Source organism: Schistocerca serialis, chromosome 3, assembly GCF_023864345.2.
Source record: "Schistocerca serialis cubense isolate TAMUIC-IGC-003099 chromosome 3, iqSchSeri2.2, whole genome shotgun sequence".
NCBI lineage: Eukaryota > Metazoa > Arthropoda > Insecta > Orthoptera > Acrididae > Schistocerca > Schistocerca serialis.
This window is the reverse complement of record NC_064640.1, coordinates 601,127,300-601,150,470: the sequence shown is the minus strand read 5'-3', so window position 1 is coordinate 601,150,470 and position 23,171 is coordinate 601,127,300. Positions and strand designations below refer to the sequence as shown.

The 23,171-nt window shown below is 39.0% G+C and overlaps 1 protein-coding gene across 1 annotated transcript in view; it reads right to left on the bottom strand.

The window, feature by feature from the left end:
• LOC126470482 (dolichyl-diphosphooligosaccharide--protein glycosyltransferase subunit 1) overlaps positions 1-23,171 on the bottom strand; it is a 96,702-nt gene that overhangs the window by 48,880 nt on the left and 24,651 nt on the right. The window contains exons 3-4 of the mRNA XM_050098352.1: positions 9,247-9,495; positions 5,778-5,987 (exon numbers count right to left, since the gene is read on the bottom strand). Of these exons, the coding sequence (XP_049954309.1) occupies positions 5,778-5,987; positions 9,247-9,495 (459 nt within the window). The remainder of the gene's footprint in view (positions 1-5,777; positions 5,988-9,246; positions 9,496-23,171) is intronic.

Below are 23,171 nucleotides of genomic sequence, written 5' to 3'. Positions count from 1 at the left end.
AGCTGCAGTAGGAGAGGTCCTTGGTTCAAGTCTTCCCTAGGGTGAAAATTTTACTTTCTTTATTTTTGCATAGTTATTATCTGTCCGTTCGTTCATTGATGTCTCTGTTCACTGTAATAAGTTTAGTGTCTGTGTTTTGCGATTGCATCGCAAAACCGTGCGATTAGTAGACGAAAGGACGTGCCTCTCCAATGGGAACCGAAAACATTTGATCGCAAGGTCATAGGTCAACCGATTCCTCCACAGGAAAACACATCTGATATATTCTATACGACACTGGTGACGACATGTGCATTACATGACAGGAATATGTTGTCGACCAACCTAACTTGTACACTTGGCGAATGGGTAAAAAGATTCTTCTACCTTGCCCGATTTACGTTTTCTTGTGAATGTGATAATCACTCCCAAAAAAAGTGATGGAAACATAAGAGTTTGTCACATATACTGAAAATAAAAAATTAAACCTTTCACTCGATGGAAGATTTGAACCAAGGTCCTTTCGTTCCGCAGCTACTCACGTTACCACGAGACCACGACGCTCCTGCGCTTCCAGTGTCCTTGATGTTGCCTATCTTCCATGAACTACTCAGTTTGTATATTTTGCTTATTTTTTCACAGTTCCACACAACTTCTTCCTGTTTTCTCAATTGATCTGTGTTCAGTTTTTCAAGACCTATCCACTGTGCCAACTTATAACTAAATCTGAGGGGGGTGCGATGGGGAGGTTCCCTTGTCAGTACATCATGCAAGAAAAGTGAGAGTTGAATTTCACAAGAATGTTGTTTTCAGTATCCATGCTTGTTGGCATGGAGGTTATTCTAATCAAGATACCTCATTATAGTTGAACTCAGAATATGTTCTCTAAGATTCTACAACAAATGTATGCCAAGCATATTGGGTGCTAGTTTTGTGGATCACTTCTGTTATCCTTCCTGTAGACATGTACAATCTGTACTTGACTACAACTACTGGGCATGGTTTTTTGTTCAACTGATCGTATGTTAGATTATAGTTAAAAGAGGGGCTAACTCAGTAGCAGATACATTACAGAACCTGATAGGGATTCCATCAAGCCCTGACGCTTTGTTCAGTTTCAATTATTTCAGCTGTTTCTCAATGCCACCAACACTAATACCTACTTCATTCATCTTTTCAGTGGCATGGCAATGATCCTGGGTTTTCCTTTGTGTACAGGAATATTTGAGAACAGAGTTAAGCATTTCTGCTTTTGCTTTTCTACCCTCAATTTCAGTTCCTGTCTCATCCGTGAGTGACTGGACACTAACTTTGCTGCCACTAACAGCCTTTACATACGACCAGAATTTCTTTAGGTTTTGGGAGAGATCTTCCAACAATATTCTGCTATGGTAGTCATTCGAGACTTCACGCATTGCTCTCTTGACAGCCAAATGTGTTTCATTCAACATCTGTCTATGTCCCATACTTTCTTTTACAACTATGATGCAGTAGCCTCTGTTCCTTTAGAAGTTTCTTTATAGTGACTGTATACCATGGAGGGTCCCTCCCATCATGAACTGTTCTACTGGGCACATATCTATCCAGTGCATAATCTACTATTCTTTTAAAATATAACCATAGTTCCTTTACATGCTCCTGTCCTGGGCTAAAAGTTTCGAATTCCTCACTGAGATACCTTACTATAACTTCTTAACTTATTTTACTGAACATACGTATTTTTCTACTTGATTTCGTTGCCCTCTGTATTATGGTAATCATTATTGCTACAATTGCCTCTTGGTCACTAATGCCAGTTTCAAAATGGACATCGTCAAAGACATTATATCTATTTGGAGCCATTAGATCTAATATATTTCCAATAGGAGTAAGGTTCCAAGCTATCTTTTCTAGGCAGTTTTCACAGAAGGAATTTAGTAATGTTTGACAAAATATTTTGTAATGCCCAACACTAACTCAACTGTAATTATCCAAATTGACTAATGGATGATTGAAGTCTCATCCAATGATTACAGAACAATTGGGGAACTTAGGTACAAGCAAAATGAAGGTTTCTCTGAAGTTTTGGGTACATCATGAGGAGAGGCTGGTGGTAGTTATAAGAATCCAATTACAATTTTACACCCAATCCTAATACTGAGTCTCGTACAAACAATCTGCATGCAGCTTCAATTTATGATTTTAATACTCTTGCCTGTGAGAGGACAATTCTTCGGATCTCACACTGATACATTTGGGTGTCTCCTACAGCTATCATTATCTGGACTTGATAGAAAGCCATCTTAGTGCAAAGTTAGCTACTTAGATAGTATCCTGTGACGTGCAGTTCACACCTGACCCATTCAGGAGGACCATACCACTTTTAGCCCTACAGCTCAAGTCATGTCTAGGACATCACAGCCTAACTTCTCATACAACCACTCAACTCTGAGCCAGTGGGCCTCAATCTGTTCTGGGGATAATGCTGCAGATTGTGAGCTTTGTTGAAACTCTACAATCAAGGCTGGTATTCTCAACCTTCTGTCAGTCGAAATGATCCAAGTACGACCCCGGAGCCTAAACAACAGGCACTGTTCCTCCCAACATGTGCACACAATCTGTAGTTGGTCTCACCCTGTTTCCTCAATGACTGCTACAACAACCTCTTCAACATCTTGAATGAGGTCTCCGGGCATACAGACTGAGTGCACATGGTGTCCCTTCCTGCCCCTTGCTGCTATTTCCCTAAGGTGTTACATTACTAGCTGAATGTCTGGACTGCAGATGATTAATACACTCGCATCCTTGACAAGGGACACAGCATGTGTCACAATGGCTCACTGTCGGTTTCTGTGGAAGACAGCACCTCAAACTTGTTTAGGGGGATAGATGTAACACCTTGACTTCTCCTTGGTCTCTTGTCTCCTCTGTACAGGATGCCTATACCTACCACTGACAATGCCACTCACAATTCAGTGGCTAAGTAGTGGTAGATCCTGTATTTCCTGCAGACGAGACAGTATCTACAGGATAGGATAGTACCTGAGGTACATTTCCTGCAGAAGAGACAATATCTACAGGAGAGGATAGCACCTGAGGTACCTTTTGTATATCTGGTACATAACTCTCGGTAACCTTCCAAACACATCCATTCGTAGCAGCTTCCAATCGCTTGACAGCAGTCGAGGCAATTTCCAGCTGCTCATGAAGAGCAACTAACTCATCCTCTGCCTGAGAACAGCAAACACAATGGGGCTGCTTTGTGCCTGGTGCAATATTTTGAGAATAATAATAAACAATTTTAAATTAAGCTTGTTGATTCTCCTTTAATTTATGGGTTGATATGCTGCAAATATTGGCAGTTGCTTTTTGGAACTGAAGCGATTTTCAGCCAAAACAAAATATCTATTACTACAACAGAAAAATTTGGTCCAAAATCTACTGCTTCTCCAAAACAATTTTCAGATTGTAGTCACTAACAAATTCTGCAGCAGTGTGATAAGTAAAGACAATACACACTCCTGTTAAAGGAGATGACTAATATGACACAACATATTAGTTTTTTACAATAACTGTAAATCACTAATGCTGATTTACTATGAAACAAACTAAATACAACACTAGTAACTTATGAAAATATGTGTTTGCTAGCATCCGAAAATTCTCAAAAACATACCTTTTTTCAAATAAATTTATAATGAAATTAGAGAACTATTGGATTTGAACGAGAATACGGTGGTCAAAAGTTTCTAAAAGCACAATTTTATTTTACAATTGACAATATAGTACTACACAATATATCACAATATACGCACAAGTTTTGACACAGATAACATGATAAAGTCATTTAAGTTTTATGTCAAACTTCGGACCTAGGTTTTCGATGTCAGGAAGTGCAAGTATTTTGCATGTACCTGGTTTTGTGTTTCCTTTTAATTTAGCATGCCAAAGATGAACACTGTAGCATAAGTGTATCTCACAAAATGTGTTTACATGTAGAGCACAACAACGCACATCTTCTGCGTGGGGTGGCTTACAATGTTGTGTTGTACTATTATTTTTTCTAGTGTTCCCTATTCCAGCCACAAATTTTTGATGGTACACCTATGTATTACCTCCAATTTTCTTGTCGCAATTTTTCAAGATAAAATAATTTGTTGTCCAACTCTTCCCAGAATGTATGCTCCAGGAATTCCAACAGCAAACTTTTCCAAGATGCATGACATTTCTCTTGTAGTATCTCTCATTGGAATTTGTGAGGCATCCCTGTGATGAAAGGTGCCACTGTTTGTTGAATCTCCTATTTAGTGTATCTAACTTCTTCTTGACAACGCGTATTTCTGAATCTTTTCCATCTTATCCACAGCTGTTGGCATGTTGTTTGCTCTGTCTAAAAATCTGAGAGCGTAACATTTTTATGTTACCACTGAATGTCATTCCTAACCAGATGTCTCAAAGCCGTAGTAACTATGCCAGAGACACAAAAGCATGATGGGGGTACAAAAGAGCACACATACATGAAAAATGTTAGGTGCCGTCTGAAGAATAAACAGTACTTCTTAAACATGAATAATTGCTCCCATAGGTCTATAACAGTGTGAGTAATGAATATTATAAAGTAGGAGCTTTAAGTTTAAAGTAATCAGCAAGTATGAAAATGACCAACACTACAGGAAAATGCGACAGAACTAAAGGCAAAACTGATTCCAACACATCATGACAGTTTGGAGAACTAATGCAAATTGCCATTAGCATTGTTACCCACCTAGAGGGGGGGGGGGAATGGGGGAGAGGGAGGGAGGGAGGGAGAGGGAGGGGGGAGGGAGAGGGAGGGGGGGGGAGAGAGAGAGAGAGAGAGAGAGAGAGAGAGAGAGCTAAATCATGACATCCAATAGGAAAATAAGTGGAATGATTAAATACATCTTGGCATTTTTTTAGGCAACACATCAGATGAAATGCTGTCACCATCCTACCCTTATGCTGAGTGATAGTGGAACAATAAAAATGATGCAACTCACATTCATTTTTAATAGTTTCCATGTGCAAAGACAGATGATGATGATGATAATACTGGATACCTAAATACAAATACCAAAATGACAGTGCAGAGCATGAGGGAGGGGGAGGGGGGGGAAGAAGGTTGTGGGGAAGGGGGGGGGGGGAGGGGGAACGATGTCAGTTCAGTGTTACCTGCACGTGCAGTATACCTGTGGCAGCAACAGGTGTGTAGTTCTGTACTAAATTCCTACACACACTACCTGTTCACAGAGATTATTGGATTCACTGTATTTTCTGATGGAGTGATAGGCATGAATTCATGTTTCATCCAACCATACAATCTGCCCTAAAAACTGACAGAGCCATGTGACAACATCCACGTATCCACAGCTAAAATGAGTGTGCCAAACCTCATTGTCCAGATCACAATATAACGAGAAACTGGTAGTTGTTCTGATGCCTTACAAACATGGAATACAACAATGTATATTAATGAAAAATCTTTCTATAAGCTTGTATACTATCATCAGCAGATGGAAAACCAATGTATGTAAGCCAGGCATGGTTTAGAGAGCTAGTATATATAGCTATACAGTAAAATAAATATAATTCTCCCTTATAAATTCTAGTAATAATGAATAATATACATCAGGGCATAATTCAGTGTCACAGAATAAAACTAGATAAATGAAATACTTGACAAACTGTTAAAGATATATGACATTTCATGTTACCTTTTTGTGGAGTTGTGATAGTTGGAGACATACAGTGGCTTTTAAGCATTTACTCTTACATCATAGAAAACCATGAACACTTCATACCTTGAACGACTTTACACTCGACAACCCACTCTGAGCCTCTCTCTGGTACTCATAACGAGAGAACGGTCCCTTCAGAGTAGCACCAGTATGAAGCAGGTCTATTGTCTCCTCAACTGCTATGTTGCCCCAATGTGAAACTTCAATCGTTCTTAACAAGTTTGTGACTGTCAAGAAGGGAGCATTGTTCTCAAAGTGAATTATCATTTTATCCTGTAAAGTAAAAATACAACATACACAAATATTTGGGAAACACAATTTAAACATGAAATTTGCATCATCTTATGACACAGTACACACAATTATTTGTATTTAGTATTATCTACACTCCTCTTATTTTTTCTATGACATTTGTTTTAACCTTTGGCAAGGCATAAATATAAGACAAGTGTAAATAAAAAATATTTTATTACTAAAAGTTATGTACACTTATATTTACTCTTCAACATAACCACACAATGACTCAGACATTTGTTATACCTGTGGACAAGATTTCCAATACCCCCTTCATAAAAATATTGCCACCAATGAATTCAGACTGGAGATGAGATCTGTTGTTTGTTTCTTGGAAGCAGAAGGGACTAATTCAGCAGAAATTCAGCAAAGAATGAGCAGAAAGCCATTCGAAACAAAATAAGAGGCATGCGGGCTTCTCAAATTGTTCTTATCCATGACAACACTCATTCTCACAGTGCTAGTGCAACCCAATGGGTTCTTGAGCAAATTCATCGGAACATTTTCGACCACCCAACATACATTCCCAACCTAGTGCTGAGTGAATTCAATCCTTTCTCTGACCTGAAAATGTGGCTAGGAGGGTAGCACTTTCAAACTAATGAGGAGCATCAATATAACGTCACAACTCATTTCAATGCATTGGCTGTAACATTTTATGAAGAGAGAATTGAAAAGCTTGTTCACAGAAATAACATATGTCTCAATTATTTTGTTGATTTATGCCAAAAAATAACCATACGCGTACGTAACTTTTACTAATACGATATTTTTTTATATAAATACTTATCTTTTATTTACAGCTACCAACTTTTTTTTTTTTTTTTTTTTTAACCTCATAAAAATTTTACTACTGAACCATGAAACAGGACTTGGCTCCAATGTCAGCTACAGGACTTATCATGGGTCTCAGTCACAACAGTTGTAAAACAATCATGTTGTTGTGGTCTTCATTCCTGAGACTGGTTTGATGCAGCTCTCCATGCTACTCTATCCTGTGCAAGCTTCTTCATCTCACAGTGCTTACTGCAACTTACATCCTTCTGAATCTGCTTAGTGTATTCATCTCTTGGCCTCCCACTACAATTTTTACCCTCTGCACTGCCCTCCAATACTAAATTATTAATTCCTTGATGCCTCAGAACATGTCCTACCAACCGGCCCCTTCTTCTTGTCAAGTTGTGCCACAAACTCCTCTTCTCCCCAATTCTATTCAATACCTCCTCATTAGTCACGTGATCTACCCATCTAATCTTCAGCATTCTTCTGTAGCAGCACATTTCGAAAGCTTCTATTCTCTTCTTACCGTCCATGTTTCACTTCCATACATGGCTACACTCCATACAAATACTTTCAGAAACGACATCCTAAAGTTTTTATTTCTTCTCCATGGATTTTAATACCTACTCCGAATTTTTCTTTTGTTTCCTTTACTGCTTGCTCAATATACAGATAGAATAACATCGGGGAGAGGCTACAACCCTGTCTAACTCCCTTCCCAACCACTGCTTCCCTTTCATGCCCTTCGACTCTTATAACTGTCATCTGGTTTCTGTACAAATTGTAAATAGCCTTTCGCTCACTGTATTTTACCCCTGCCACCTTTAGAATTTGAAAGAGAGTATTCCAGTCAACATTGTCAAAAGCTTTCTCTAAGTCTACAAATGCTAGAAACGTAGGTTTGCCTTTCCTTAATCTTTCTTCTAAGATAAGTCGTAGCGTCAGTATTGCCTCACGTGTTCCAATATTTCTACGGAATCCAAACTGATCTTCCCCGAGGTCAGCTTCTACCAGTTTTTCCATTCGTCTGTAAAGAATTCACGTTAGTATTTTGCAGCTGTGACTTATTAAACTGATTGTTCGGTAATTTTCGCATCTGTCAAGACCTGCTTTCTTTGGGATTGGAATTATTATATTCTTCTTGAAGTCTGACGGTATTTCGCCTATCTCATACATCTTGCTCACCAGATGGTAGAGTTTTGTCAGGACTGGCTCTCCCAAGGCCATCAGTAGTTCTAATGGAATGTTGTCTACTCCAGGGGCCTTGTTTCGACTTAGGTCTTTCAGTGCTCCGTCAAACTCTTCACGCAGTATCGTATCTCCCATTTCATCTTCATCTACATCCTCTTTTATTTCCATAATATTGTCCTCAGGTACATCCCCCTTGTATAGACCCTCTATATACTCCTTCCACCTTTCTGCTTTCCCTTCTTTGCTTAGAACTGGGTTTCCATCTGAGCTCTTGATATTCATGCAAGTGGTTCTCTTTTCTCCAAAGGTCTCTCTAATTTTCCTGTAGGCAGTATCTATCTTACCCCTAGTGAGATAAGCCTCTACATCCTTACATTTGTCCTCTAGCCATCCCTGCTTAGCCATTTTGCACTTCCTGTCGATCTCATTTTTGAGACGTTTGTATTCTTTTTTGCCTGTTTCAGTTACTGCATTTTTATATTTTCTCCTTTCATCAATTAAATTCAATATTTCTTCTGTTACCCAAGGGTTTCTACTAGCCCTCGTCTTTTTACGTACTTGATCCTCTGCTGCCTTCACTACTTCATCCCTCAAAGCTACTCATTCTACTTCTAATGTATTTCTTTCCCCCATTCGTGACAATTGTTCCCTTACGCTCTCCCTGAAACTCTGTACAACCTCTGGTTTAGTCAGTTTATACAGGTCCCATCTCCATAAATTCCCACCTTTTTGCAGTTTCTTCAGGTTTAATCTACAGTTCATAACCAATAGATTGTGGTCAGAGTCCACATCTGCCCCTGTAAATGTCTTACAATTTAAAACCTGATTCCTAAATCTCTGTCTTACTATTATATAATCTGTCTGATGCCTTCTAGTATCTCCAGGATTCTTCCATGTATACAACCTTCATAGCACTTTTTATATCTCAGTAGGGCTTAGTTGTTTGCTTATGTAAATGTGTGTATAAATACATTATATAAAAATTATACCTGTACTTAATATTACACATAAGTGCACATATTGTATTTTATGTTAGTAAAGTAAGAAAGAGTTTGCTATTTTGGTGTGTTATAATCAACAATAACTTTCAGACCCTTAACGGTCAACATTTGCATCCAGTTTGCACAATATGTGAAGGTTGAACTGCATTTTTTCCCACTTTAATATTACTTTCATTTGAGTTCACTCAGAAGAAACAGTATACAAAATATAATAAGTTTCCAACATTCTCCCAAAAAGTAATTCATATCAGTTTGTGTGTACACACCTGTGAGAAAGGCTGGACTTTTTCATATGGACCATAAGTTATTACATTGTCAGAAACTGCTACTGGTTTATGTTTTGTGTAACTTTCTATGTTTTTCGATGCCAAGGTAACAGTTGTTGTCTGCTTGATTGCAGTATATGGTGAATAAAGAACAGTGCTCCCATGATACAATACAAGTTGCTTCTCCTTCTGCGATATTGAAGCTGGGTGAGGTTTCAATTGGTGTGTGAACACTGTCTCAACTTCCACCTGAAATGTACATTATCACTGAGTTATAACATATAAAACTGTCATCACATGGGAAGCAACCACATTACTAACACACACACACACACACACACACACACACACACACACACACACACACACAAAGAGAACAAACCATCCACATGAGTTTTCTTCGCCTCTTGTTCTGTAGAGCTCATTCGGATTACGTCAAAAGAATCTGAGTAAATAGTGTATCAGCAGAAATATAGCCAACATTTACATTCAAACAATTTTTATCCACTGAAACAACTACAATATCACCACTGAATTCTACTTCAAATTTTGTGCTGATGTAAAAACCCATAAATTCTACCAGTATATATCAAAACATGCAGCTTTCAATTTGTAATCTGTATGTTCTTGGTTTAAACTAAAAATTTAAGCACACATTGGCTACGCATGTGTATTTTAGGTGTACAGCATGAAATGTGAAATGAGGGCCACCTTTTTCTGGTTGGCAACACTAAAGTGTGTGACCAGAGAATTATTACATTGTTAGATGCTGCCGTGAAGAGAGAGTCTTGAAACTGTAAGGTCAGTCATTCACATTTTGCGCAATGGTCTCCCACATATTCGGTTGGAGTTTGCTGTGTCTCTAAATACATTCCTGCTGGCAAAAAACGCCAACACAACCTGTACAACTCTTTACAATCTGGATGATTTACTAATGTGGCCTTGTAACATTTGCCATCTTGGCCTTGTTGTGTGGGTACTGTGAATGATTGAAAGCAATAGTAAACTATAACTGTTACATTTATCCTGAAGATGTGATGTCTACTGTATGGTTAAATGGTGACAGCATCCTCTTTCATAAAATATTTTGGAGGTAAAATAGTATCCCATTTGGATTTCCAGGCAGGGACTACTCAGGACAATGTCATTAAAAAAAGAAAAATAAATAAATAAATCTGACATTTTATGAGTCAGAGCATGGAATGTTAGATTGTTTAGTCGTGTAGGCAGGCTAGAGAACTTACGTAGGGAAATGGATAGGGGTCATTCCATGTCAACTCACCAAGGCCTCTCTGCTTAACTATCACAGATCTTGTTGAAATTTTATGTGAACATTTGTACATGTCCCTGATGAACACTAGTAAAGTTTAACATTCATCAAAACAATACTGACCGAGATATATAGTCACTTCTTTGACTCCAAGCATGAATTTGGGCAGAGAGAGAGAGAGAGAGAGAGAGAGAGAGAGAGAGAGAGAGAGAGAGAGAGAGAGAGTTTCTGGTGACTGTGAGCCATTATATAGTGGGCAATCTTTTGTTGAAAGACATGAAATTTGGCCACCTTGCACAACTTAATATGTTCTCTCAAGAAAAATAACGAAAAGAATTTTACAAGGCGTATTCGGTCAGAAAATTTTACGCAAAATCACCCTAAAACATCAGCGCTCAAAAAAATTTCAAAGTTTGTCTTCTTATATCACAGGGACTAAAGGTATGACAGACATGATACTTTGCATGCAGTAACCTAACAACACAAAGTAGTCGAATATATAGTCTCATTCATGTACCACTTTCCAATACTGAATAAATTAAGTGCAAAGTTGATTTTGCAAAAAAGATAAAAAAACATGGTATTTTCAACTACATTTTATAAAAGACTGCATCCCATAAAAGTTTCCAAACAGAGCTCATTAGAAAGACCAAGGTTTCCACCACAAAAACTGTATTTCATTATCATATGGGAGCTAACAATGCTAGATAATTTGGAACAAAGTTGGGCACAAAGATCATGGCACGATAAAATGTAAACTTCAGGCTCTTAGACTAAACACATGCTGAACATGAAACTTAATATGCTTTAGCTCCATAGCACAAGGATGTGAAATACAAAATTTCATTCACCTACTATTTTCCCACAGTTTACAAATTTGTTGATAAGATGATCTTTGTGTAAGGGTGAAAATATGATATATCTGACACTTCTTGTAAAAATACTGTTATCTATCAAAGCTTCAAAACCAGTCCCCCCCCCAAATAGTGGATGTAATTTCCAACATGGGCTAACAACACTACATAAAACACTATGCTGTGAATAAAGTATAACTTTGGCTTCTTATATCTTGTTGATTACAGGTATGGTATGCACGAAACTTTGGACAACAACTACTTAGCAACATAAGGTTTCCCAATACAAAGTATCATTCATGTACTTAACACGTTCACTGCCACTGTAATTGGCCTTGCTTTGCCACGTAACCAATATTTTTCTTAATAGAATCTGAAAATATATTGCTAAAAGTAATATAACATGTATTTATTTTATAAGTACACAATCAAATTTACTCTCGTGAATCAAAGTTGTTTTGGGGCGCACTAAGGCGTCAGTGGCATATCAGGCCATATTCTGTAGCGGGTGGCCGTGGACGCGCCAATGCGTCTAGTGTATTGTTCCTGGTTAGTGTGACAGTTTAGGTTACTACAATTTCATTTTATATTCATAAATGAAACGAAACATCCTACTGACAAACGACATATTTATTGGACAAAAAATATAGTAGAAACATTCAAATACAAACACAAGATCTCGAAGAAACTTCTGAAATAAAATGTATGTCAAATCTAAGAAAAATACAATCTAGAGCTTTATCCATTACACTCTCAAACAAATAAAATAAATACAAAGTTTACGAATAGTACCGACACATAACTGTCGAAAAATAAATGAGCAACGAAAGTGCTATCTGCCTTTAGAGGTGGTGAATAACACAACAATTCAAACAATATCCTGCTTTATTTGGGCAATCTAGGCACACGTAAATCGTGTCTGTTCGTTGTCCACGGCTGGCGCATGATCTGCACTTTTTTCGCGGTGTTTTTGATTTTCCATTTGATTCTCGTTTTACCACAACATGTTGGGGATTTCTGACTGGCCGTTCTACCTGCTTTCGTGGCAATAGTGCTCTTATAATACTGAGTCTAAATTCTTGGAGGGGCATTTTTGTGCCACAATATTTATTGTGTAGGGCATGTGCGTTTGTCAGTATCATTTCCACAACGTGGATAAAAAGTTTCTTGTACCAGCGTATGGTTTTGCGTTCCGAGAGGTAATATGATAACATCTGATCGTGCCGATCAACTCCCGCCATAAATTTATTGTAGTTTACAATGGCCAAGGGCTTAGATTTCTTCTCCTTTCTTTTGGTTTCAACCTCAACCATTTCATTTGTAAATGCATTAGAAATGTAGCAAACCTCCCTCTTATCACGCCACTTACCTATCATAACTCCTTCCGCAAATCTGGCAACGGCTTCACCTTTTCGTAGTTTTGCTTCCTGTATTTCCTTGGGTGTATCCTTCCTATTCGCCCTCAGAGTTCCCGTGCAGTGGGTCTTCTTATCCAGGAGCAGCTTTGCCAATGCGAAGCTGTTATAGTAATTGTCCATGTACACATGGTGACCAGCATTCAACTTTTCATCTAGTAAATGAAGAACAATTTTTTGCGCATGGCCTCTTCCTCCTAAATCGTCCAGCATGCCAGTGTATACCGCGAATTTTAGGACCATTCCAGTGGGAGTTGTCAAAATATATAGCTTTATGCCATATTTGTGCTTTTTGTTTTTGATGTATTGGCGGAAAAGTAATCGTCCACGCCAAAGGATCATTGATTCGTCCAGAGACAGTTCCCGTCCAGGGTAGTAAACTTGGCACAGCCTTTCATTGAAAAAATTGATAACGGGACGTATTTTATACAACCTGTCGGATGGTGTTGGTTTGCCCTGTTTTGGATTTTCAGAAAAGTGTAATGCACGTAGTATTAGCAGAAAATGATTTCGTGAAATACTATCGGCAATTCCTTTCACGTTGAATAAAGCGTCCTTTTTCCAATAGTCCTGCAAATTCCTCATCTTTACATTTCCCATGTGCAGGAAAACTCCCAAGAACACTAACAATTCGCCAACAGTCACATCTTTCCAACAGTTTATTCGTGATTGTCCTTTGGTTCCCGCAGAAAGGAATAATTCAATCGCGTTTCGATTTGTTTCTTCTACAACTGTCAATAGAAATTCGTCCGTCAGCAAAAGACGAAAATAATCTAAGGGAGTGTTTTCCGTCGGTTGAATAAGCAGTCCCTCATTTTTTATAAATGGGCAATTTATCATTCCAACTGGCTCTCTTTCCCACGCAACAGTTGTATCAGCTGCGTTATCTCTTGTTACCACTCCTTCTGCCATTTCCCTGTCGCTAGGATTCACAGCCATTTCTACAGTCTCATCTAAAACAAACTCGGCTCCGTCAGACTCTTCACTGGATTCCACGCCGTCCTCCTCACTGGCCAGTTCCGTTTCCGAATCGCTTTCTTCTAATATTCGTAATAATTCCGCATCCGTTAGTTTTTGTACGTTTCTTGTGTCCTGTGTTTTACGTTTCTTAGGTTCTGAAGGGCCCGCCGTGTCACGATTGTCTTCCATTTTCAGTCCCACAACAGAGAAAAACTGTAGGGAAAACACACGAACCGCACCCGCAAAAATTGAAAACAATACGTTCTTAGAGTGCCTGCGCAATGAACCACACCGAATGGCTGTGCCCGACTAAACTGTGGCGCTGAGAAACAGCTGAGTGTCTCGCCGCGCAGGCGCGTCGACGGCATATGCACTAGTATCGGCCGGACGCGCTGGTGCGCCGATGGCAGTGAACGTGTTAACTGCCTGTTGGCATCTGTCTCGGGTCCTTCAGCATGACGTTTGATGATTTTACTAACATTTCACCAGCATGAATTTTACTATGTGGCTGCTCTCATGCAGTGCACGCTCCGCCATAGCCAATTTCTCCACCTGCCCCAACCTACAATGCCACTTATGCTTAATGAATGATCCTGGTGTTGACTGATACATGGTGTGCAATATATTTCCCTTCAAATGGGTTCTTTTCCTCCTTTGCTAATCTGAGACTTTCTTTGTCAGTTTACAAATAGTCTCTATGCCGTGTTAGCGCAATATATGGCTGATTCTGTCAGCAACTCTGGGAATGTATGGCAGAAAGGCTGTACCTGACCTTTCTTTCTCCTCTAGTTTTCAGGATGTTTCCTTGTTAAGCAAGATGCCACTCACTGCCACTCTTGAGCACATTGGTTCCATTTTCCCCACAAGACATCACCAAGCTCTTTCATGCATGTCTCACCATGAACTATTTCATGTGGAATGGCAACTTCTAAGCTGGAGAGTGTCTCCATGGATAGTCTACTTAGTCCAGTGGTGGCCAACTTCTTCATGAAACATTTCAAAGTGCAGGAATAGAATTGGCACCTTGTCAACCTAAGATGTGGTACACATATGTCGATGATACTTTCATAGTGTGGAGCTGTGGTGGGAAAAAGCTCCATGACTTCCTAAGACACTCAAACAGTCTCCATACCAACATAAAATTTACCATGGAGATAGAAAAGGACAAACAGCTGCCCTTTCTAGATGTGCTGGTCATGAGGGATAGCACATAGCATGTATCACAAACCAACATACACAGACCAATACCTGCACAAACTGTCAAATCATCACTCGAGCCAGAAAAGACGAGTGATTAATGTGCCCATGTGAGCCGCAGAACGTTGGACATGGCATGCAACACCTGGAAAATAGTCTGAGTGGCAATGGGTACTCCACCAGTTAAATAAGGTGTGTCACAGAATCAAACACTCATTGAAGTGACATATCGGAAAAGAAAGGTCAGGTACGCCCTTTCTGTCGTACATTCCCAGAGTGATGAACAGAATCAACTGTATATTGAGCAAACAAGGCATAAAGACTATTTATTAACTGACAAACACGATCAATGAGTGTCTCCGATTGGGAAAGGAGAAAAGGCACCCGCTTGCAATAAGGGAAATATACCACATACCATGTATATGCAGAACAGTCTATGTTGGAATGTCTGGATGACCAACCAACACAGCCGGTCGCTGTGACCGAGCGGTTCTAGGCGCTTCAGTCCAGAACCGTGCTGCTGCTATGGTTGCAGGTTCGAATCCTGCCTCAGGCATGGATGTGTGTGATGTCCTTAGGTTAGTTAGGTTTAAGTAGTTCCAAGTCTAGGGGACTGATGACCTCAGATGTTAAGTCCCATAGTGCTTAGAGCCATTTGAACCATTTTGAAACAACCAACAGAAGTGGCATTGTAGGCTGGGGCAGGTGGAGAAATCATCCATGGTGAAGCATGCGCTGTGTGAGAGCAACCACATAGTAAATTCACCGACATGGAAATTCTTGCTGTAAAGAAGTGCAATCATACCTGCTTGTTCAGAGAAACTATAAAAGTACATAAACATGACAATAGTTTCAACAGGAGAGGATCCTGGATTCCTGTGCTGTAGCGAATGACTGTTGCAGGTAGTAAGGGAAGAACTGCACCGGAATTGACCACGGAAAAGCCCTTGGATGTTGACATGTCAGGTTCACATAATCTGCAGCAGTGAGCTCAACTCCAGTCTATCATCAGTAATGGAGGACGAAGCTTTGACAATGCCAGCTACTTGTGCTGGCAAAACATCAGTAAAATCATCAAACTAACATCAGCCAAAGAACCTGAGACACAAGCCAATAGGCAATTTGTCAACAAGTAGCCACAAAAGCTTTAACAATTTTGAATATTCATTTACTGCTTTCCAAATTTCTGCAAAGTCAGTACAAACATGATTTTCATAAATATTGCCAAAATAGTTCACATTTAGTCTACTTTTAGTAAATCTCTTTTCTGTAATAGATTTCAAAGGAAACGCAGTTGTAAAGACAACGTTTTCAAGCAGTCAGATAATCACATTCGATTTTCCAATGTGCATGCAGTGCACTAAAAATATCTGAAAATGATGGAGGATTGTCCATGTTTCATTGCATGTTGTTTCTATCTCTAAAATGACAAGTAATATCTCACTATACTGCATTGGTCCAGGGTGACATTGACACTACTGGTTCAAGAACATGAACCAGCTACCCTATTGCTCATAGGCATCATGCCTTATGATGATGATGATGATGATGATGATGATTGGTTTGTGGAGCACTCAAATGCTCAGTCATCAGCACCCGTACAAAGTCCTAATTTTTACACAGTACAATCTAGCCAATGCCACAAATGATGATGATGATGATGATGACAACACAAACACCCAGTCCCTGGGGTCATGCTTGATGGTTGTGCAATACCAGCCATAGGTCAGCTCTTCATCCATGTTCCCAGGCGTGTAATCCCATTTCCATTTGGGTTGCAAGGCTTCGTCTGCTCACAAAGCCATTTGCGAAGTACCTTATCTCCAATTCTCAAATCTGCATGAGTATCTCCCATAGGCAGCAAGTAATATCAATTTTAAATTTAAACTTCTCAACATAGCAGTTCCCATTTTTTGAAATTTGCCATGGTACAGTTACTCAAATTTGTCCATCAGTTTTAGGTATTGTTATTGCATGTTGGAATTAGTTTGAAATCAATTACAGGAAACAGATTTCCTAAAAGTACACCGAATGTGAACTATTTTTGCGATTTTTACGAAAATCAGGTTTGAACTGTCATCGTACAACCTTGGGAAGCAGTATGTGAATGATATTTTATATTTGAAAAACCTTTCATTGCTAAGTAGTTGTGTCCAAAGTTCCACGTTTACCATGCCCTTAACCAATGACATATAAAAAGCCAATGTTAACACTTTATTCGCAGCTTGATTTTTTCTGGCTATTTTACCTCAAATTATAACTTATGTAGCACTGTTAGCCCATGTTGGAAATTAAAACCATTGTTCTAAGGGTGGGGGTGGGAGGTTGTTTCGAATGAGAGTGGTTTTGAAGACTGTACTACTGAGCTAGTGCACATTAAGTTTCATGTTTACCATGTGTTCACTCTACGCGATACAAGAAACTGAAGTTTACATTTTTTTTCATACCACAAACTTTGTACTGAACTTGTTTCAAATTTCTAGCACAGTTAGTTCACATTGGATAATCAAATACACTTTTTGTGGTTACAACCTTGGTCTTTCTAATGAGGCCAGTCTGGAAAGTTTTATAGGATGCAGTTTTTTACAAAATATGGTTGACAATAAATCATTTTTGATCTTCTTACAAAATCTACAACTTTGCACTTATTTTATGGTACACCAATGAGACTACAAATTCAAGAACATTGTGTTGTTAGGTTACTACATGCCAAGTTTCATACTGCCATACCTTTAATCCCTGTGATATAAGCAGCCAAACTTTGAAATTTTTTTGGGTGTCGACATTTTAGGGCAATTTCGCGCAAAATTTTCTGGCTGAATATGGCTTGTAAAATTCTGGTCCAAATAAATCTTAAGAGAAAACAAAGTTGTGTAAGACTGTCACATTTCATATCTTTCAATAAAATAATGCCTGGTATAACAGCTCACAGTTGTCAGAAATTTACGCTTAATCTTCATGGAGTTCCACATGGAGGCAAACAAGTGACTTTATCTCAGCCAGTATTGCTTCAATGAATGTTAAACTTCACCAACGTTCATTAGGGACATGTAGGGATCTTCACATAAAATTTTACAGAATTCTGAAATAGTCAAGAAGGAAAACATTCCAAAATTAGGATATTTGACATGGAATGACACAGAGGCTAAAGTTAGATACTGTGAGAACAAGTTAAGTGAGGTGGCAGTGAGAACAAGAATTCTGGTCAGGTCAGTATAGCTTTATCAACACAAAACCAAGTAATGGTAATGTAGGAGTAATAATGAATAGGAGAACCTAAATGACGTAAGCTATTATGAACATAATGGTAGACGCATTACCGTAGCCAAGATATAAGCAAACACACACTATAGTAGAACAAGTTTATAAGACAACTAGCTCCACAGATGAGGCTGCTGAAAGACTGTATGATGAGATAAAGGAAATTATTCAGATAGTTAAAGAATACGAACATTTAATTGTGATGGGTGACTGTAATTTGGTACTAGGAAAAAGAAGAAGAAAAAATATTAAGAGGAAGCTGCTCAGTAGAATTTTGTACACACCACAATTTAATCATTGACAATCCTGGGGTTAAAAATTGTGAAAGAAGCTTGTATATGTGGAAGAGACCTGGGGACACTAGATGATTTCAGACGGCTTACAAGGGTTGTCCAGAAAGTAAAGAACATTTTGGCATAACTAAACAAAAATGAAAGATAGCAACACATAACTTTAAAGTTACAGTGCCTTACTCTACTTTTCAATGTAGTTGCCATAGCTGTCAAGGCACTTATTGTACCACTGGCCAGTTTTTCAGTTCCCATGTCGTACTCCTCTGTTGTTGTTGTTGTTGTTGTTGTTGTCTTCAGTCCTGAGACTGGTTTGATGCAGCTCTCCATGCTACTCTATCCTGTGCAAGCCTCTTCATCTCCCAGTACCTACTGCAACCTACTTCCTTCTGAATCTGCTTAGTGTATTCATCTCTTGGTCTCCCTCTACGATTTTTACCCTCCACGCTGCCCTCCAATACTAAATTGGTGATCCCTTGATGCCTCAGAACATGTCCTACCAACCGATCCCTTCTTCTGGTCAAGTTGTGCCACAAACTTCTCTTCTCCCCAATACTATTCAATACTTCCTCATTAGTTATGTGATCTACCCATCTAATCTTCAGCATTCTCCTGTAGCACCACATTTCGAAAACTTCTATTCTCTTCTTGTCCAAACTATTTATCGTCCATGTTTCACTTCCATACATGGCTACACTCTATACAAATACTTTCATAAATGACTTCCTGACACTTAAATCTATACTCGATGTTAACAAATTTCTCTTCTTCAGAAACGCTTTCCTTGCCATTGCCAGTCTACATTTTATATCCTCTCTACTTTGACCATCATCAGTTATTTTGCTCCCCAAATAGCAAAACTCCTTTACTACTTTAAGTGTCTCATTTCCTAATCTAATTCCCTCAGCATCTACCGACTTAATTCGACTACATTCCATTATCCTCGTTTTGCTTTTGTTGATGTTCATCTTATATCCTCCTTTCAAGACACTGTCCATTCCATTCAACTGCTCTTCCAAGTCCTTTGCTGTCTCTGACAGAATTACAATGTCATCGGCGAACCTCAAAGTTTTTATTTCTTCTCCATGGATTTTAATACCTACTCCGAATTTTTCTTTTGTTTCCTTTACTGCTTGCTCAATATACAGATAGAATAACATCGGGGAGAGGCTACAACCCTGTCTAACTCCCTTCCCAACCACTGCTTCCCTTTCATGCCCTTCGACTCTTATAACTGTCATCTGGTTTCTGTACAAATTGTAAATAGCCTTTCGCTCACTGTATTTTACCCCTGCCACCTTTAGAATTTGAAAGAGAGTATTCCAGTCAACATTGTCAAAAGCTTTCTCTAAGTCTACAAATGATAGAAACGTAGGTTTGCCTTTCCTTAATCTTTCTTCTAAGATAAGTCGTAAGGTCAGTATTGCCTCACTTGTTCCAGTGTTTCTACGGAATCCAAACTGATCTTCCCCGAGGTCGGCTTCTACCAGTTTTTCCATTCGTCTGTAAAGAATTTCTGTTAGTATTTTGCAGCTGTGGCTTATTAAACTGATTGTTCGGTAGTTTTCACATCTGTCAACACCTGCTTTCTTTGGGATTGGAATTATTATATTCTTCTTGAAGTCTGAGGGTATTTCACCTGTTTCATACATTTTGCTCACCAGATGGTAGAGTTTTGTCAGGACTGGCTCTCCTAAGGCCGTCAGTAGTTACAATGGAATGTTGTCTACTCCCGGGGCCTTGTTTCGACTCAGGTCTTTCAGTGCTCTGTCAAACTCTTCACACAGTATCGTATCTCCCATTTCATCTTCATCTACATCCTCTTCCATTTCCATAATATTGTCCTCAAGTACATCGCCCTTGTATAGACCCTCTATATACTCCTTCCACCTTTCTGCTTTCCCTTCTTTGCTTAGAACTGGGTTTCCATCTGAGCTCTTGATATTCATACAAGTGGTTCTCTTATCTCCAAAGGTCTCTTTAATTTTCCTGTAGGCAGTATCTATCTTACCCCTAGTGAGATAAGCCTCTACATCCTTACATTTGTCCTCTAGCCATCCCTGCTTAGCCATTTTGCACTTCCTGTCGATATCATTTTTGAGACGTTTGTATTCCTTTTTGCCTGCTTCATTTACTGCATTTTTATATTTTCTCCTTTCATCAATTAAATTCAATATTTCTTCTGTTACCCAAGGATTTCTACTAGCCCTCGTCCTTTTACGTACTTGATCCTCTGCTGCCTTCACTACTTCATCCCTCAAAGCTACCCATTCTTCTTCTACTGTATTTCTTTCCCCCATTCCTGTCAATTGTTCCCTTATGCTCTCCCTGAAACTCTGTACAACCTCTGGTTCTTTCAGTTTATCCAGTTCCCATCTCCTTAAATTCCCACCTTTTTGCAGTTTCTTCAGTTTTAATCTAGAGGTCATAACCAATAGATTGTGGTCAGAGTCCACATCTGGCCCAGGAAATGTCTTACACTTTAAAACCTGGTTCCTAAATCTCTGTCTTACCATTATATAATCTATCTGATACCTTTTAGTATCTCCAGGGTTCTTCCATGTATACAACCTTCTTTCATGATTCTTAAACCAAGTGTTAGCTATGATTATGTTGTGCTCTGTGCAAAATTCTACCAGGCGGCTTCCTCTTTCATTTCTTAGCCCCAATCCATATTCACCTACTACATTTCCAACTCTCCCTTTTCCTACACTCGAATTCCAGTCACCCATGACTATTAAATTTTCGTCTCCCTTCACTATCTGAATAATTTCTTTTATTTCATCATACATTTCTTCAATTTCTTCGTCATCTGCAGAGCTAGTTGGCATATAAACTTGTACTACTGTAGTAGGTGTGGGCTTCGTATCTATCTTGGCCACAACAATGCGTTCACTATGCTGTTTGTAGTAGCTTACCCGCATTCCCATTTTCCTATTCATTATTAAACCTACTCCTGCATTACCCCTATTTGATTTTGTGTTTATAACCCTGTAGTCACCTGACCAGAAGTCTTGTTCCTCCTGCCACCGAACTTCACTAATTCCCACTATATCTAACTTTAACCTCTCCATTTCCCTTTTTGAATTTTCTAACCTACCTGCCCGATTAAGGGATCTGACATTCCACACTCCGATCCGTAGAACGCCAGTTTTCTTTCTCCTGAAGTCGATGAAGAGTTTCACAATATGTCTCTGAACTTATTGTTTCTCCTCTTGGTATGCACTCCCCACAGATTGAATGAATGACACCACATTTTTTGCATTTGGCAGGATTTTCAATGGGCACCTCCATTCCTGCTCAGCAACAAAACTCGGCTCACACTGAAATGGGATCATTGCCAGGAGTGATGTGCAATCGTTCGGCTTTACTTTCTGGATGACCATTACATATAATGGTATGACAGAGTTTTTGAAGCCACATTTTAAACTTTTAAGACATTTCCAAGAGAGACATGTTGATGCTGCCCACAACTGATTGGTTATGGTCTGGAGATTACAACTGAAGAAATCACAGAAAGGTGGGAAATTAAAGATATGGGAGGTGAATAAATTGAAGGAACCATAGTGTGCCGAAAGTTTCAGAGAGATCATTAGGCAATGCTGGACTGAAACAGGCAAAAGGAATATAACAGATGACAAATGGGTAGTTTCAAGACATGAAACAAGAAAGGCGGCAGATGTTCATATACGTAAAAACAACAAGGCGTAGTGTGTGTGTGTGTGTGTGTGTGTGAAAAAAATCTACTTACTAAGTGGCGGCAGGACAAAAACATAAGAGACTGTTGTGATTGGCAAGCTTTCGGAGCCAGTGGCTCCTTCTTCAGGCAGAATGCTCCAAAAGCTTGCCAATCACAATAGCCTTATGTGTGTCTTCTGCCACCACTTGGTGAGTAGATTTTTTATCTATCCAATTAAATAATTTTATCAATAACTGATTGTTTTTGTTGGACAAATGCAAGGCTGCAAAAGCATGTATAACTAGGGGAAAGATAGATGGTGCCTACTACAGGATATTTAAAGAGATCTTTTGAGAAAAAGAGCGGCAGCTATACAAATATCAATAGCTTTGATAACAAGCCAGTACTAAGACAAAACGTGAAAGCTGAAAGATGGAAGAGCTATATAAGATGGCCTATCTAACGGAAATTTAACTAGAGGACAATATTATGGAAAGAGAATGATGAGAGTGGAGATACAATGCTGTGGGAATAATTTGACAGAGCACTGAAAGACCTGGAAAAAAAGCTACTGGAATAGACAACATTCTTTCAGAATTATGAAAATCTTTGGGAGAGCCAGCTACGAGAAAACTTTCCCATATGGTGTGTAAGATATATGACGCAGGGAAAATACCCTTAAACATCTTAATAAATCATGGTTGCAAATACTGGCATGATTTATTTACAGGCGAATGGAAAAGCTGGTAGAAGCCAGCCTTACTGAAGATTAGCTTGGGTTCTGAAGAAATATAGGAACACACAAGGAACTACTGATCTATGACTTATCCTAGAAGATAGGTTGAAAAAAAGCGAACCTATATCTATAGTATTTGCAGATTTGGAGAAAGTTTTCAACAGTGTAGATTGGACTACAGTCTTTGAAATTTGGAAGGCAGCTGGGATGGTTGGTTAGTTTGTTTAAGAGAGGGGTGGAGGGGGGGGGGGGGGGGGGGCAAA